Source organism: Lycorma delicatula, chromosome 2 (assembly GCF_047948215.1).
Source record: "Lycorma delicatula isolate Av1 chromosome 2, ASM4794821v1, whole genome shotgun sequence".
In the NCBI taxonomy this organism is placed as follows: Eukaryota; Metazoa; Arthropoda; class Insecta; order Hemiptera; family Fulgoridae; genus Lycorma; species Lycorma delicatula.
Window position 1 is genome coordinate 198,643,841 of NC_134456.1, and position 16,622 is coordinate 198,660,462.

A 16,622-nucleotide genomic window follows, 5' to 3' on the forward strand; every position below is an offset into this window, starting at 1 on the left:
ATTATTTTGTGTGAAAATACTAGAATAAATACAAAATATCTGCATTGCATTTTTTCAACCCTAAAAATTGGTTTTATTTTTTGAAAATTTTTATTTTATTGTAATCCCATGGGCCTAATAGACTATAGGAACAATAAAATGTTGAAACCCCTGACTAGCTGCTATATCTAGTTGTGAACTGAATGAAGTTCAAATACGAATTGTTAAATTTAATCCTATGGAGTTAAGTATTTTTTGCATAACTATCCTTAGCAAGTGACATAATTATAATGTTTTTAGAGCAGAAAATAAATTGTGTTATTTTTTTAATAATAAAGTAGAGGTTATATGTAATAAATATGGTTTATAATTTATTTTTTTACCATATGTGGACATGATATTACATTATAAAATCTGTTTTAAATACTAGTATTAGAAATTGATGCTAAATTTGGCTGCACACTTTTCGTAAATAAAATCATTAAAGGATAAAAGCATGATTGCTCTAATTGTTTTTATTTTTTATTTTTATGATATTGGCTTGGATAGGTTTTTTGCCACTTTTATTTGTTTCCATGAGTTTTAGCAATTAACAACTCTTAAATGTTTTATTTATCATCTGTAGTAAAATAAAATCCACGATTCTGTATTTTTTTTTTTTATAAGATTTCTAACTTTTTTCTTTCATTACAAGACATTTTTACTTATGTAGTAAAGCTGTGTTTTATGTCATAAGCTATTTAAATTCAGAAATGTGTTGTTTAATAGAAATGTTAACAAAGATTATGTTTTTCCTTAAAGGGATTGTGTCCTCTTCTCTTCTGTGTTTTTCTTTTAATAACGTTTGCTAAATATATCGGTATTAGATAGTACAACCAGTTATTTTACGATATTGACGTTACTTGGATTAAGACAAATACTTTCTGATTTGTCTTTAATTATTACCCCATACTTTTTTCTCTTTTCTTTAGATGCGAGTAGTAGCAGTAGTATTAGAGAGTTCTCTACTAACAAAAGATAGAAGAATAGAAATGGAGTTTTTCAGCTAGGTACTTTAAAGTGTGATAAAAATGAAATTATAATTATTATTTTCATTTGTACTTAATTAATTTTAATTTATATTTTTTTAATGGTTTTTGTTTCTAAATCTACTTTTTTCCAGAGCTTATTGGTCCTGCTTTTAAGTGGTTTTTGATTTTTTTCTTCTGTTAATTATTTTCATTATATTTTTTATGTATATTGTTATCTTCTCATGAGTTCTGGAAAGAGTACTTTTTATTTCTCAAAGTTCATAAAAATACCAGAATTTTGAATTCCAGAACATTGATGTTACAGTTTTGTGTCAGTAAGTTTTCATTCAGATGTGTTCTAAGATGCCTCTTATTACATTTTTTAGCATGTCATAAAAGACCTTACTGTTTTAATGGAATCATGTATTTTTTCCAATGACTTTGTGAATGTAGTATTTTATCAGTTACTTTTCTTTATATATTATTTAGATTTCCAGTCTTAGCTTCTAGTAGATGTGATATTGATGAGTAGATGTGGTATTCTCTTACGTTTGTGATGACTTCAGATTAATAATTTGGAAATGATTCTGTAAAATATCTAATAAAGAATGTAAACTAAATCTTAAGTTTTGTAAGCAATTTTTGTGCAGGTTGGAAAGTGTATTTTAGATGTGAGTGAGGAAACTATTAGAGTGAGTACATGCGTATGCATGCATTTCTGCTGCCTTCCTTCGGGTGGCAGCAGAAATCTGTCAAACATAATGATTCATTCCCTTCCTCATTCTTTGTATATCTGCACTCCTTTTCTGAATAATTTGATTATGTCAACTAATTCTGTTATTGTTTTATTTTAATAAGCAGTTTGGAATTTTGTAGAAAATGGAGACCGTTTGGTAGCCGTCGTAGAAGGCAGCAAGGTAGACGTGGATTGAAACGTAATATTCCTAATACACCGGCTAAACAACCTGGCATGCGTATACGTACCAAACCTGGAGATAGTAAGTGATGAATTACTTAAAATTGAAGTTTTCTTTTTTGTTGAATTTTTGTGTATATATCTATTACTGAATAGGCTGTAGGTGATACCCAAATTTCTGTGGATTTTATTAATTCGAAGGCGAGTTGAAAGTAATGTACAGTTCTTAGTCATCTTAAGGACTAATATTAAAATAATAATAAAAATCCAAAAAATGAAAAAAATTACTGATCACAAAACTACATTATACCTTTGACTGTTTAACAGAACATTTCGAGCTTTTCCTCAATCATTGTACATTTAATATGTACGTATTACTACATTTTATACATATGTATTACCTTTTTATACATATGTATTACTATTATGTGTAATTTGTATATTATCCTTTAATATGTATATCTATTTATTATTATTATGTACGTACTGCATGTAGAATAGTAGACAAAAATAAAATTATTGCCAAGTATGTTCATGTAATAAATAAATTGATTAATTTTATTCTTAGTTAAATGTATTATCTTTTAGCATTGGGAAAACATTCATAAAACTGTCTATGTCATTTTTCTGTGGAATATTAAATGTGATAATAAATTTTATTCATAAACTGGTAAAAACCAATATATAGTTTGTTTAATTATGCAAATGCAGTTGTAAAAATAATTTAGAAATTATTTTTGTAGATTTACATCCATGTTTTTAATGTACTTCAGAAAGTAGTTTACTAGGCATGGTTTTTTTTTTATAAAAAGATGTGAAATTCTAAAAAAGATTTTAAAAAATTCACATTTTAATTGGTATAAAGTAATATCTTGGTTTAAAAAAAATTTTTAGGAGCAGTTGGGAGGAAGCAGTTGGTTGTATTTAAAACTACTAATTATTTTAATAGTTTATAATTATTAGTTTAATTATTTTATATTAAACTGGTAAAATCCAAACCAATCTGGCTCTTTGAATTCAATTGTAATATTAACTACAGAATAATATATATAGTTTTATCATTGTTGTATTTTTAGTATTATTTGTTTAAAATCTTACTTTTAACATATTAAAATACTTAGTTGACTAACTGGCAATTTATGTGTTACATAGTTCTGTGAAAGCAAATTGGGAATACTGCGTTTAAAAAAAATTATCTTTTCCAGCTGAGTCTATTCAGAAAATGATTGCTAATTTACCGCCAAAGAGAACCAGGAGAATCATTGGTGAAGATGCAGAGATCAAAACTAGAAGTCAAGGGACCATTAATAGTGTAAGTTTTTATTGTTATTATTTTGTGTCTTTCAGATTTATGTCTGTGAGATAGTAAACATTTTTATACTTTCTTTTGAACTTTTTTTTTTTGGGTTCAGGCATAATGTATTTTAATAATGTAGGATTTAATAATTTAATATAGGATTTTTATATAAAAAGTAATTAGTTTCAGAGTTTCTTTCTAATTATCTTTTACTTCAAATAGATTTCTGAAATTTCGTCTGTTATATTTTACATCTTAATCTGAGAACACTTATGAAATATGTATGTATTCATTTATGAATATACAGATTTTGTGTATAAAACACATGCATGTGTGTGCATACACACAGTATCTTTAAGATTTACTTTGCACAAGACAAATTTTTGCGTAATCTTGAATCTGAGATCTATGTACATGCACATAGGTGACAACTGGCTAGCCTGATTGAAACTAGTATAGTTTCAATTGTAGCTTGGATTATGTATTTTTTCTCCTTCCACACTTCATCTTAACTCCCTATATATAATTGAAATAAATGATGGTTACTCTGTAACACCTGGAAAAATGTTTTGTCAAGATATCTTGTAGAAGATAACACTATTCTATTAAAGATTAAAAATATAATCTAATGAAAAATCTTAACAGAAATCCAATAAATTACTGTGAGGATTTATTATTATTAATCATTGTTATACTTAATATAAATTTATAAATAGTGGCTTATTTAAATTTATGTAGCAAGGCATAAAAGATTAATGTATCCTACAGACATTAACTCAAATTTGTTGTTAAATTACTTATATTTTATTCTTCAGTGATGCAAAGTTTATGCTTGCACGAAAAATTCATGCTGGTTCCATTTAATTTTTGCTACTTTAACTTTTTCTGAGATATTGAACTATTTATTTTTAAGCCTTGGATTGTTTTGTTTTTAAATTGATAATTTATGAAATAATTAAAAATGTATACATCCACCTTATCAGCCAATAAAATAAGACACTTTCTAGAAGAGAATGAAATATTATAAAACAAAATCAAACATTAAAATGAATTAACAGTGATGACTGTGTGTTTGTCAGCAGTATAATGACAGTTGAATATACTGTTGATAAGCATTTAGTCATGACTTAATTAATTTTAATGTTTGTTTTATATTTTTCTTTCCTGATGATGGTTTAAGGACTGAAATATCTACAGAGTGTCTATTATAATTGCTTGTAAGGTATATATATGACTTTTTAATTATTTTATAACTCATATCATAATTTATTAGTTAGCAATAAACTCACATTTACTTACACGTATTGTATGTAATATGTTTAAATTTGTTGTGAGCTATTTAAGAGCGAATCAAGTGCTTAAAATTCAACTGTTAATTTAACAAATCAAATTGAATGTTCTTGATTTTTTTATATAAATTTGATGATTTTTACATTGAACTATGATTTTTATTTTTTCATTAATTATATTTTATTTAATTTTCTTGAAATTTTATGTATCTTTTATAATTGTTCTGGTTTCACAACAATCTGTTTAAGATTAATAACATATTTATATAGTGCTTCATTTTGGTTATAAGTTTTAGTTTATGTAGAAAAACTAAACTTTTTGAAGTATTACTGACTTAATTCTACCAAAGCAAGAGCAATGTTATAAAATCAAGGAATTAAAGTGATGAAAATTCACTACTCAGATCAGTTGCACTTCATCATAGTTTAAAATATGTTAAGCACATAAACGAAGTGAAGTGTAATTTTTTTTAAATGCTGAGGTTGCATCCCTCTTACGTTTATTATTCTATACCTCAAAAAAAAAAAATTATTCCTGGGTTTGTGATTTTAGTAACTTTTTTCCATCTTGTTTCATGTTTTTCGTTAACTAATAGCAAAATAAATATGTTTACTATCCTTACTAAAGTAAATTTCAGAACTATTTTCTTCTGCAGAAAATTGAGAAGTTAAAAATTTATTAACATCTTAATTAAATTTTTTCTGTTGATTATGTATAGCTTATTTACTCTAATTACCTGTTTTATTAATGCAGCTCTGATCACTGGGTTTCTGTAATGGTTATATTAAACTATTTCTTTTCATTTGTGATTTTAACATAATTTTCATTAAATGAAAAAAAAATTGTTTATATTAATTTTGTAATGAATTATTTATTATGTTCATAATGTTTGTCAAACTGATGGGACTAACTTTCACTGTAGTGTTTGAAGACAGTTCAATAATTATTCAGTATTTTTTAAGTAATAATTTATATTCTTTGAAAGAATAATTTTTAATTTTTATTTACTTTTACATGCCAGAATCGAATGTTAAGGAAAAGGATGAAGGTATGATGTTTTAATATTTAAACTGTATTGTTTGAGTATTCCTACTCTTCAGTATGTGTTACATCAATGTGTGTCCAATCTTTTATCATTACTATACTCTCATTACTTTTGTATTTTATGAAAATTTTGTATTTGTGTGTATATAGTTTATATTCATGTTCATGAACCTATTAGAGTTATCAGCAGCCTTTTATAAGGAAGAGGTAGCCTTTTATAAGTGTAAAGCTTAAGAAAATCATATTTTATGAATAATTAAAACAAATTTTATAATAGCATTAAATCGTGATATTACCTATTATAAAGAAGTGATGTGGTTTTACTGTGAAAAATGAATAGTTCACATCGATAAATAGATAAACAGATGATGTATTGTATATAGAATTCTAAAAAAGTTGCATCATTTATGGAGATGATTTTTATTTCATAAAAAAACTGTGATATAAAAAAGCTAATAATTGAATAATAATAATCTTTTATTTTTCAAAGACATCATTAATGATTTATCTTATTCAAACTGTTGAGTTAATGATATTTTAAAATTTATAACAACTTGATAAATAAGTCCTGTTAACTTGCAAAATGTTCATTGGTTTACTTTTCTACAGATTTGATAATTGGCTGCAGTTCACTCTACAGTGGATTGCTTTGCAAATTCTTCTAAGAATAAATTTTTTTACCATAACCTTAGTTGTGGTCTTCTACAATGGCAGTAGATGCCAAGAGCATGTACTTGATAATATTTAAGAAATTTCATTATTAAAGGACATGGTTAATAAATATTAATTTGGTCATTGGAGTCCTTAACATCTTTTTATTTCATCTTAATTCTTTTCCTGGAGGTATTCTAGGTGTTGCAATTTTATGAATGTATGATTTTCTATAATTTGCTGTCATGGTAGGATTTTATTGTATATTCATTGTATGAATATGTATTGGCTTGATATTGTATTTTTTCTTAATTCTTGTTAAAATAACATAATGTGAACTGGCAATTTGCCTCCAAGCTGTAAGACAGTGAATTCCAAACATTGTACTTGTTTGCCAAATAGCTCTATGGTAAATCTAATAATGGTAATCTAATAATATGGTAACTAATAATGTCTGGTAATTATTAACTCAAAAGTTTTTAGATAAATATTTTATATTTATGTAAAAGAATAAGTAAAATTAATTTGAATTTTGTTATATATGAAAATAATTTAATTTTGAATAACCTGTACTCAAAGTAAAAGCCTTGATTAAATTTTTTTATTAGTAAATTATTGCATAGATTACTTAAAAGAAAGAAATGAGTATCATTCTTCAAATGAAATGTGAAAAGAATGTCAAATAATAATTAATGTGAAAATCTCAAATAAAATGTTATGAGGGTGCTCACAAACTCAGTACCAATTCAATCTCAGTGAGGTACCTCAGTTCTTATTAAGATTCTATGTAATTAATGATACATTAATTTATAATGATATAAATACTTAATTTATATCCAGTGGTAGTGTGATGTGTGTACGTCAAAATATGATTGAAGAAATTATAAATGTGGTTGTAAGTTTACATTTTGGCTATAATAATGTTATTTAATTAATATCATTCATTAATTATGAGATTTACTATCACCAAATGATCTAATTACATCAGAAAATATTTTCATTATAAAATTCACTGTAATTGAGAGTCAGAGGAAAAATAAAACTGCCAAATTTCTTTTGATTCTCATCAGAAGAAATTTGGCAGTTTTATTTTTTAGAATTAAGTAATTGTTTGCAAAAATAAATCATTTAAGGTTTAATTTGTGGTTCCTGAAATTAAGACTAAAGTTAAAACGGCTAAATTAAGTATTATTAGAAAAAATAAAATCAATTTCATATTTATTTTAAAATTCTATAGAATTTTGGAAATTAGAAGAAAATATTCTTAATTTGATAATGCTTAATTGATGTTTGTTTAATGACAATTTGTATTAAATAAATTCTTGAAGCTCTGAAATGAGTATTAGTGATATTTTAAAGATCATTATTTTTGATTTGAGTAATCTGGTTGTCTTAGATAAATAATGGTAGTTTTGTTGACCTGTGTAAAGATTTTCCAATCTGATTGATTATTTGGTCTTTTTTCAGATTTCTATGTCTTCAAATATCCAGAAGGCACGTGCAGGATTGAAATTTGTCAAAAAACAGGATGTTTCTAAATCATCTGTGAAAAGTCCTGCATTATTTTCTGGGAAGGCTGTGAAAGAAACAAAAACTACAGTAGAAGACAAAAAAGATAATACAAAACCATTAAAAAAGCCGAATAAGTCTGTTAAGAAGTTGTTAACAGAAAGCAATAATAAAAAGAAACAGGAACTAGTAAGTGAAAATAAAACTGATTACAGTGAAGTGGCAGAGAAAAAAATCAAAGATGGAAATGATAAGGATAAAAAAGACGTCCCTCAAAATTTAAATACTACTGTTTATAATGATGATGAACAAATCTTGGAAGTGAATGATGGTATAGAAGAAAATACAAAATGTGAGAAAATGGAAAACAAACAAATTGGGGAGTGTAAAGAAATAAATATTGTTGTTGTTAGTAGCAAAAGACCTGAAGAAATACCAGAAGTAGAAATTGAAAAGGATGGAAAATGTGAAATTGTGCAAGTTATTACAGACAAGATATGTGAAGATGAGAATGATAATATTTCTGAAGAAAATAGGTGTAAAGTTGATAAAAATGAAAAGTGTATAAAAGTTCCTACTTACTTAAAGGAAGATAAGGCGATGAACACTGAAATATGTGAAAATGAAACTGCAGAAATTATATCTACTATGAAAGCAGCTCTCACTGATCCTGCCCCAGATGACAGCCAGGTCTTGTTGAAATCCGAGGTTCTTCAAAAGAAAATTGTAAAAGGGAAAAAAGATGAAAATGAAAAAAAGAAAAAAGAAAGTGATGATTCAAAAAACAAAATATGTGTAGAAGAAAACCTAATTATATGTAATGGATGTGGAATGCAGTTTGATAGTGGATCTGCATGTCAGCGCCATATGAAAAAGTGTGTGTATTGGAAAGAGGAAAAAATACCTGATAAAGATGTTAATGCTACCGATCTTCATACATGCGGTTTATGTAGCCAAACATTCCCATTCCTTATGGCATTATTACGCCATAAATGTGATTCTCCTGTTGAAGATCGTGCTATGCCAGAACTAATACGAGAGGAACCGTTTGCTGAAGCTGTAGCTCCTGTGGAAGTGACAAATGACATACCTGTTCTTTCTCCAGAAGAAGTTCGCAAGAACATAATCAATGAGAATAAAACTGAATCCACAGAGCTTAACAAGTCAGCAATTGAAAAAGTTAAGATTCAGAAAACTGTTTCTAAAAACACTTGCCAGAGGCGTACTTCATCTATTGAATCTATAGTTAATACGATAAGTGAGGTATCAAAAGAGTCATATTCACTGGATCATTACATGACAGGTAAAAGATTTATAGATAATGATAAAAAACCAGAAGATCCTCCTGCTCTGATGTCTAACTGTAACACAGAAATCAAAGAAACTTCTGATGATAACAGTACCAAGAAAGTTTCCAAAGAAATAGTTATTGTTAATTCTACTATTAAGACTATTCCAAAACTTGTGAAAATTAACTCTTCAATTTTACCCAGTAACCAAGTAAAAGAAAAGGAAAATAATGATACTGAAAGAAAAAAATCTGCATTGCTTCAGAAAACATCTCGTGGTATCAAACGAAAGTTGAGTGCATTAAATAATAGGAACAAAAATAAAACTGTACGAAAAAATTTACTGAATAGACCTAAAATCAAAAAGAAGAGATCAACAGCTTTGGAAATATTACTGCGGGAAAATAGATTAATGGCAGAATCTCGTAAACCAGTCAAAACTGTTGAAAAACGTAGAAGTAATTCACCCATCCGTGCAATTGTCAAACGTTTTGGAAAAAGAAGGAAGCTAAGTGAAAATCTATTTTGTTTAAAAAATGATACTGAAAGTAAGAACAATGAAATTAAACAACAAGAATTATCAAACAGTAAAGCAAGTATGAATGTTGAACCGGATAGTGGAGATGACTGTAAAGATGTTAGTGATAAAAATGAAGAGAATATTGAGAGTGAGAGCCAAGCATCAAGCATAAGTTCTGAAAGTAATCAGATTGATAAAACTACTGTTACTAATAAAGATTTAAAAACTGTAAAAAATAGTGCAGAACAAACTTGTGAAGATAAACTTACAAAAGATAAGAATAATTTAAAAAACGGTAAAGCTAGTGTTGTTTCTGAACGTACGAAACAACCTTTAAAAATCCAGAATAAAAATGCTGTAAAGAAATTAAACTTACAGAGTGATAAAATCTTGATTGTGGCTGGGACGAGAAGAAAAACAAACGTAATGAACAGGTGGGACATGTACAGACCATCATGTTCTAATGGTAAGGTTTATTGTGAACCTTGTAATAAAGAAGTGAAAGAAGATGGAATGGCAAAACATGAACAATCTGCTTTACACATTAAAAATATTGATTTAAAAAATGATTTTGACAATTTATTTCCAGATGCTTACAAATTTATTATTAACTGTAGTCACTGTTCACGGAATTTTCCTACACCTTTTACATGTTACAAACATTATTTACAGAAGCATGAAGACTCTTTACCAGAGATAATAGAACATGCTATGGCCAAAAAAGGAGATACTTGTCAGTCAAAGGAAAAGATTACAGAAACAAAAACTGAAGAAAACTCAGAAGAAAATAAATCAAATGATGTAAATAAAGTAGAAGATTCAAATATGATCAAAGTGGAAAATGATAATCTCAGAAAAGAGTTTGTCGTGATTCAACAAGCAAGTGAGGCAGCAAAAAAGGAAATAAGTGGTGAAAAGCAGACAGAAGATGAAATAAAGTTATTACAGAAGCAGGAACAGTTAGAGCAAACAGATGATGTGAAAGATAATGTAGAATTGAAAAATGGTACAGGTTCTGAGTTAAAGTTTACAGAAGAAGTTTGTGTTCATACACATTTGGAATTTCCTAAGAAGATAGTATCTGAAGATGATCCCCAAAATTTACGCGTTCCACTAATTAAACCTGAATCACCTGGAAATAAATTAGTTTACTGTGATGTTTGTAATAAAGGAATCAAGTATGAAATTATGTCAAAACATTCACAGGGCTGTGTTCATAAAAAAAATTTAAATTTGAAAAAAGAATTTGACTTAAAATTTCCAGACGATAGAAAGCAATTATTTCCTGTTTATTGTGAAAAGTGTAACTGGCATTTTACTAGTCCATTTTTATGTTACAAGCATTATTTGTGGAAACATTCTGGTGAACTTACGCAATTAATTGAAGAGATAAAATCCAAAAGTAGTGAAGATTCTGTTGATGTTATACAAAATTTAATTGCATCGGGTAATGTAAAAGAAGAGTCTGTTAAGTCAGAGCAGACTGATACTCTTGTTCGTGAAAATTTATGCGATAAGTTAGTGGAAGAAACAAGAAATGCTACTGTTTCACCTTCTCATTTATTCTGTAAAATGTGTTGTAAAAAAGTAAAATACGATCTTATTAACAAACACATCAATACCTCATTACATAAACAAAACTTAGAATCCTCCACAGAAGATATTTCTCTACCCACTGATTGCAAATGGTGTCAGTGGATTGATAACAGTCCTTTCTTGTGCTTTGAACACAATGATACTGTATCTGAAACAGTTTGTGTGGGAACAATGAAAAAGAAAAGGAAAAAGAAAAAACATTTTGTGAAAAGAGAGGCACATGATTCTGATAACAGTGAGAGTAATGAAAGACTTATTAATTTTGTTAAGCAAGGACGAGTGGTCAAGAAAAAGAAGAAATTAAAATTTAAAAAACTTCGTGATAAATTACAGAATATTCTGAAAGATAACTCATTATTGAAATTGTCTGAAAAAAGTGGCAATTCAGATAATGCTATTGAAATTCGTACTGATATCAATACAAAAGTCTCTTCTGAAAGGTTATTAAAAAGACGAAAAAAAAGGTTTAAGTTTCGGCAGATTCGAAATCGTTGGAAAGTGTCTGTTGTAGATCCAGGATTGGCATCTATGTCAGATTCTTCTTGCAATGATATTAAAATTGAAGCAAAGACTGATTACCCTGATACATTAGCATTAGGTGCAGGTTCAGAAAGTATAGCAACAGCCATGCCGAATTCTGATTTAACCACGGGAATATCAGCAGCTGCAGCCACAGAACGTCGATCTTCTTCTGTTGGAGGTTCTGAATTTTACTGTTTATTGTGCCAAAAACAGTTTAGCTCTGCTGTTTTACTTGTGCGGCATCAGAATTCCCCTATGCATAAATTTAATGAAAGCCAAAATGTTCAGCCACCTCGAATTTTAAAATTTCGAGGTTCTGAGTCTCATAATTTAGCTCAATCTAAACAAGGAGAGTCATCTTGTGCTAGTAATAGTAACATTAAAGGAAGAGATGCAGTTGCTGATGTACCTGGAATACCGGCATCGCAATTAGTATCACATTTCCAAGGTTCTTGTGGATCAGAAACTAATCAAGAATGGATTGATAGCAGTAGACTAACCGGCTCGGACCAGAGAGGAAGTAATGTTGATGAACAATTGAGTAGTGTCCCTCATCAAGACTGGACACATGATTGGGTAATGAGTGGTTCTAGTAGTGGTATTACACAGTGGGATATAAACAGTTCCAGTGTTACATCACAATTATGGGACAATAACAACAGTTTGATCACATCTACAGGGTGTACCAGCAGTCTTGGATCCATTCTAGATTCTGTAAATAAGGTAAGCATTTTGAATTTTAAAAATTAACATTTATTTTACGAGTGTGTCATAGTGTAGTAATCCCTTAATATTTCTGGTAGATACACTCCACCAGTTTATCACACAGTAAATTTCAATTGTAATTGAATAAGGAAGGTATTATTCCTTGTTTAGAAAGATGCATATTAAGGAAGATACATTAAGACAAAAAGTAGTATGTTTCAGGTGCAAAATATATAAATGCAAATGTATAGCGAGTTAAATTTTCACTTAGTTGTTGATTTTTCCACAAAATACAAATCTTAAAATGCTGTGAAACATTTCTCTTAAACTTATTTTGTAACACTATTTAGAAATGTACCTTCTTAAAATGTTACAACTATACATCTAACTGCATGTATTCTTTTTTTTTGTATGAATGAGTCACTATCATCACTAATGTTTTAAAATGTGCATTGTTTAATTATTAAATTTACTTTTTATATGAAAAAATCCAAGTCTACACTAACATAAAAAAAAGTGTGATCTTAATTATCTATTGTGTCCTGGCTAAAACAATATTTTATTGTTTCTTAGCATTTTCCATTTCTTTAATGAATTTTAGAACTTTAAAAATAACCACACAAAATTTTACTAAACTGTTATTTATAAAGTTATTTGTATATTGGTTTATTTTCATATATATATACACACACACACACTTTTATTGCTTGCATACGTATTCTTCATATTAAAATTGTGTTACTATTTCTTCCTGATCTTTTTCTGTTTTAGTGTAAAATTTTCACAATATTTTTTATATTTCCACTAGGATTTTCATAATTGATTTGAGTGCTATTTTCTGTCACTCTTTAACATTTAGCAAGTTTTAATTTTAGCTTGCTAAAATTAAAAGCTGATGTTTAATAATAATCTGTTAAGTAATGTTTAAAATTTTTTAAGTAAAGTATCCGAAGAATTAGTTTCAAGAAATTGTGTAACAGATCAGGAGGGACAAAGCAGAAGAGGCCATGACAGTAGTAATTGGTAGTGGGAGAAGCTTAACATCACTGTGTAGACAATCCCAACTCAGAAAGACTCAGGGCTAAAAGTAATTTTGAGAATATAGGTACTATGAAATGCGTCACCTACGAATGTTAGGAAGGGCAGAAACTAACAATCAAATTGACCAACTAGGCGTATCAGAAAATTCAATTTAAAACATATCTAAGTATAAATATTTGTACATTTAATAATTAATAATTTACAGAATTTCAGTTTCCAGGATTCTACTTCCTGAGACAACAATGTGTTAAAGAACAATCAGAATATAACAGATACAGTTTTACAATCACCAGAATTCTGTTGAGGTTATGAAATTGTGTTACATTTTTGTTACAAGTTCTTATCATTATAGTGATTACCTCATGATATCCAGTTTAACCATTGAAATCTGTTAAAATATCAGACTTTATTTACTAATTTTAATTAAGTCATTAGTTAATGTTTGTATTTTTTTAAGAACTCCTTTTCTGTTTCTTAGTGATAAATTACAGTAAATGATTTATCTTCTAAATGTTTGCTGTTAGAATCATCTGTTTGCTAGTATACATCTCTGTCAACTGGTATGCTTAGATATTCGTATTATTACCAACAATTTTTATTGACTATCAATCTCTGAACTTAATCTTGATAAATCTAGATAAATTCGGTACTTGTGCCAGTAATGCAAGCTAAGCTCTGTGTCTTGTATCAAGCTCTGTTTAACGTTTTTTCAGTGGTTCTAAAAACTGTTAACAAGGCTCACCATAAAGACAGTTTTTTTTAATCTTCACATCATGCAAAACATTTTTTGTTGTAAATATACATCAAAAACTTAAAATTCTCTTTTGGAAAACGTGATTCATCCACATCCACTGTTTTATCTCTTTTAATAGTAATCTGTAGTAAAAAATACCCATATTTTAAGAATGTTGTGAATTGTTGAAAAATTAAAATGTTGGCACTGGAATTAACATCTTTGAAATTATAAATTTAAATGAGAGTATTAACTATAAATATAAAAGTTGGTAGATGCTTGAAACAGGCCTCAGAAGTTAGATTATTCCTTAATTGTTCTTAGTTTTGGAGTACTGGTTTTCTAATTTTAACCAGATTTAAAAAAAAAATGATTCCTCTTGGAAATATATTACAAATTCTTTCAAAAAGAAATACTTCATTACAGTTAGTTACCTTTCCGCCATCATTCCAACTATTACAATGATTAAATATTTATGTTTTATGTAAATTTGGTTGTAAACAGACAGTTCCTTTATTGAAAGTATTCAATCTGATTTACCACAATAGTGTACTTTTTTATCAAATGATCGATTCTTCCCATTAAGCACCAGAATATTTCTGCATGTATATTAACAATATTTATTTCAAAATTCTTTTAAACAGAGTTATTATTACATATATTTATTTAACTGGTTTTTAAATTTTATTTTATATAAAGTGTCAGTTCATACTTTGTTTTTTGTATGAGCTTCTGTAAAGAAACAGAAGTCATGTTCAACAGAAGTTCACTGAACCGTAGGAAAAAAGTGGCTAATTATGGTGCTAGCATTGTTCCAGGCTGGCAACTGAGGAAAGTTTCTGTGGACCTTCCCAAAAAATGATGGATAAGAAAGGTGGTATAGGAAGAAAAAATCAACCTACATAGAATTTAATTCTGTTTAATATAAATTTGAGTAGTTTACTATACATCTCTTATGCTGTTCATTTCTCAGATTGTTTCATTTAGTTAATTTTTATATATGTAACATATAATTTCTGTTATAGATACTGGCTGATGATGGAGATGCATCTATATTGCCTCAGTACAGTTTAGCTGAACTTCAGAATGCAATGGGAGCTAGCGATGAAGAGATGGCTATGTTGCAACAGTTGGGTGAAAGATCTCTACAAGATGAGTTTATGTATGGTGGCTCTGGCTCACTGTGTTCTCAAAGTGAACATTGGTCCGTAATAGGGTCTGTATCTGGAAGTGCTGCTGATGACAGTACAACGACTTTGATGGATCTCGATAACCAACAACCGACACCACCTTCTGTAGCACAGCAACAAATAGCCCAGCAAACCAATCCTTTAGTTGTTCCAACTAATGTAAATTCCATAGCAGCAGGCAGCATTAATAATGCACCAGAAGAATCAACTAATTTGAAAACTGAGCCTGTAGATTATTATGAAGTAAGCATTTTCTGTTGATGATGAATTTAGAATAAGTCATTTTAGGTTATAGTAGGTCTCTTGAGTTAAATGAACTACATCTGTATTAATAATGGGGGAAACACACTGTTTTTTCTCTGGAAAAAAATTTGGATTCCTCATATGTAAAAATGCTTGTGGGTATATATGTATAGATTTACTTTACAGTTATGTAAAAATCAGTAATATTTGATTCTTTTTTGGCTAAATATATTTTTCCAGTAAAACCTTTTTATCATCCATAAGGTTTACAGGTATGTCCATAAATTATGGATTACGTGACATTGTTTTTCTGTTTATGTAATGATAATTTTATAAATACATATTAAAAATTTATTTTATTTCAGTTTCTGATTAACCCTAAAAGTGATAATGCACTATTATTACTTATCTATTACACTATTTAATACACTATTATAATACAATATTAACTTTTTTGATGTGATATTTATCTTTACTATAATAAATGCACTTATTTAAATGTTCAAAGCTTAAATTTTCTCTTGAGATTTCATATTTCCAATGAACCAAGATTTTTGTTTAACCTTTTTTAATTACAAATGTATCAATCAATTTGTGAATAATTAAAAGATATAAAAACAATTTTTCAGGAGGTAAAATTAATTATGTACATATGCAATTAAAATAATAAATACATAATAAATTATGACATTTTGCTTAGTAACTAAGTGCCTAGTAATTACTAAAATTTTAAACACTAAATCTGTTATGAATAGTTTCTGGTGATATAAAAACACAAAATAGCAGTAATACAGAGCTCATCTTCAAACCACTTTAAAGTGTAACAAATATGTTCTCTTGGTATTGAACTTGAATCAACTTCATTATTACACAATACATCACCTTTTCAGTGATGTTTTTTTATCATTTATCTGCTATTGTTCAACCATTTTATAGTTCATTTTTGTGGATGGTTTGTTGATAAGTGCACATTATGATGTGGCGATATTAGAACTTTTATGTTAGAGTTCATTTCTCCCATTATAAACACTTATTAAATCTCATCCAAATTGTGATCAATGCTTATTGCACGTTCTGTACTGTCTGT

At 28.0% G+C, this 16,622-nt stretch overlaps 1 protein-coding gene across 6 annotated transcripts in view; it reads left to right on the forward strand.

The window, feature by feature from the left end:
* The window catches only part of LOC142319563 (uncharacterized), a 251,526-nt gene that overhangs the window by 201,263 nt on the left and 33,641 nt on the right, over window positions 1-16,622 (forward strand). For 5 of the 6 annotated variants that reach the window (XM_075356973.1, XM_075356972.1, XM_075356978.1 and 2 more), the window contains 4 exons: window positions 1,851-1,987; window positions 3,111-3,217; window positions 7,655-12,346; window positions 15,128-15,535. In XM_075356973.1, the coding sequence (XP_075213088.1) occupies window positions 1,851-1,987; window positions 3,111-3,217; window positions 7,655-12,346; window positions 15,128-15,535 (5,344 nt within the window). The remainder of the gene's footprint in view (window positions 1-1,850; window positions 1,988-3,110; window positions 3,218-7,654; window positions 12,347-15,127; window positions 15,536-16,622) is intronic. The other variant, XM_075356976.1, reaches the window with a different exon arrangement.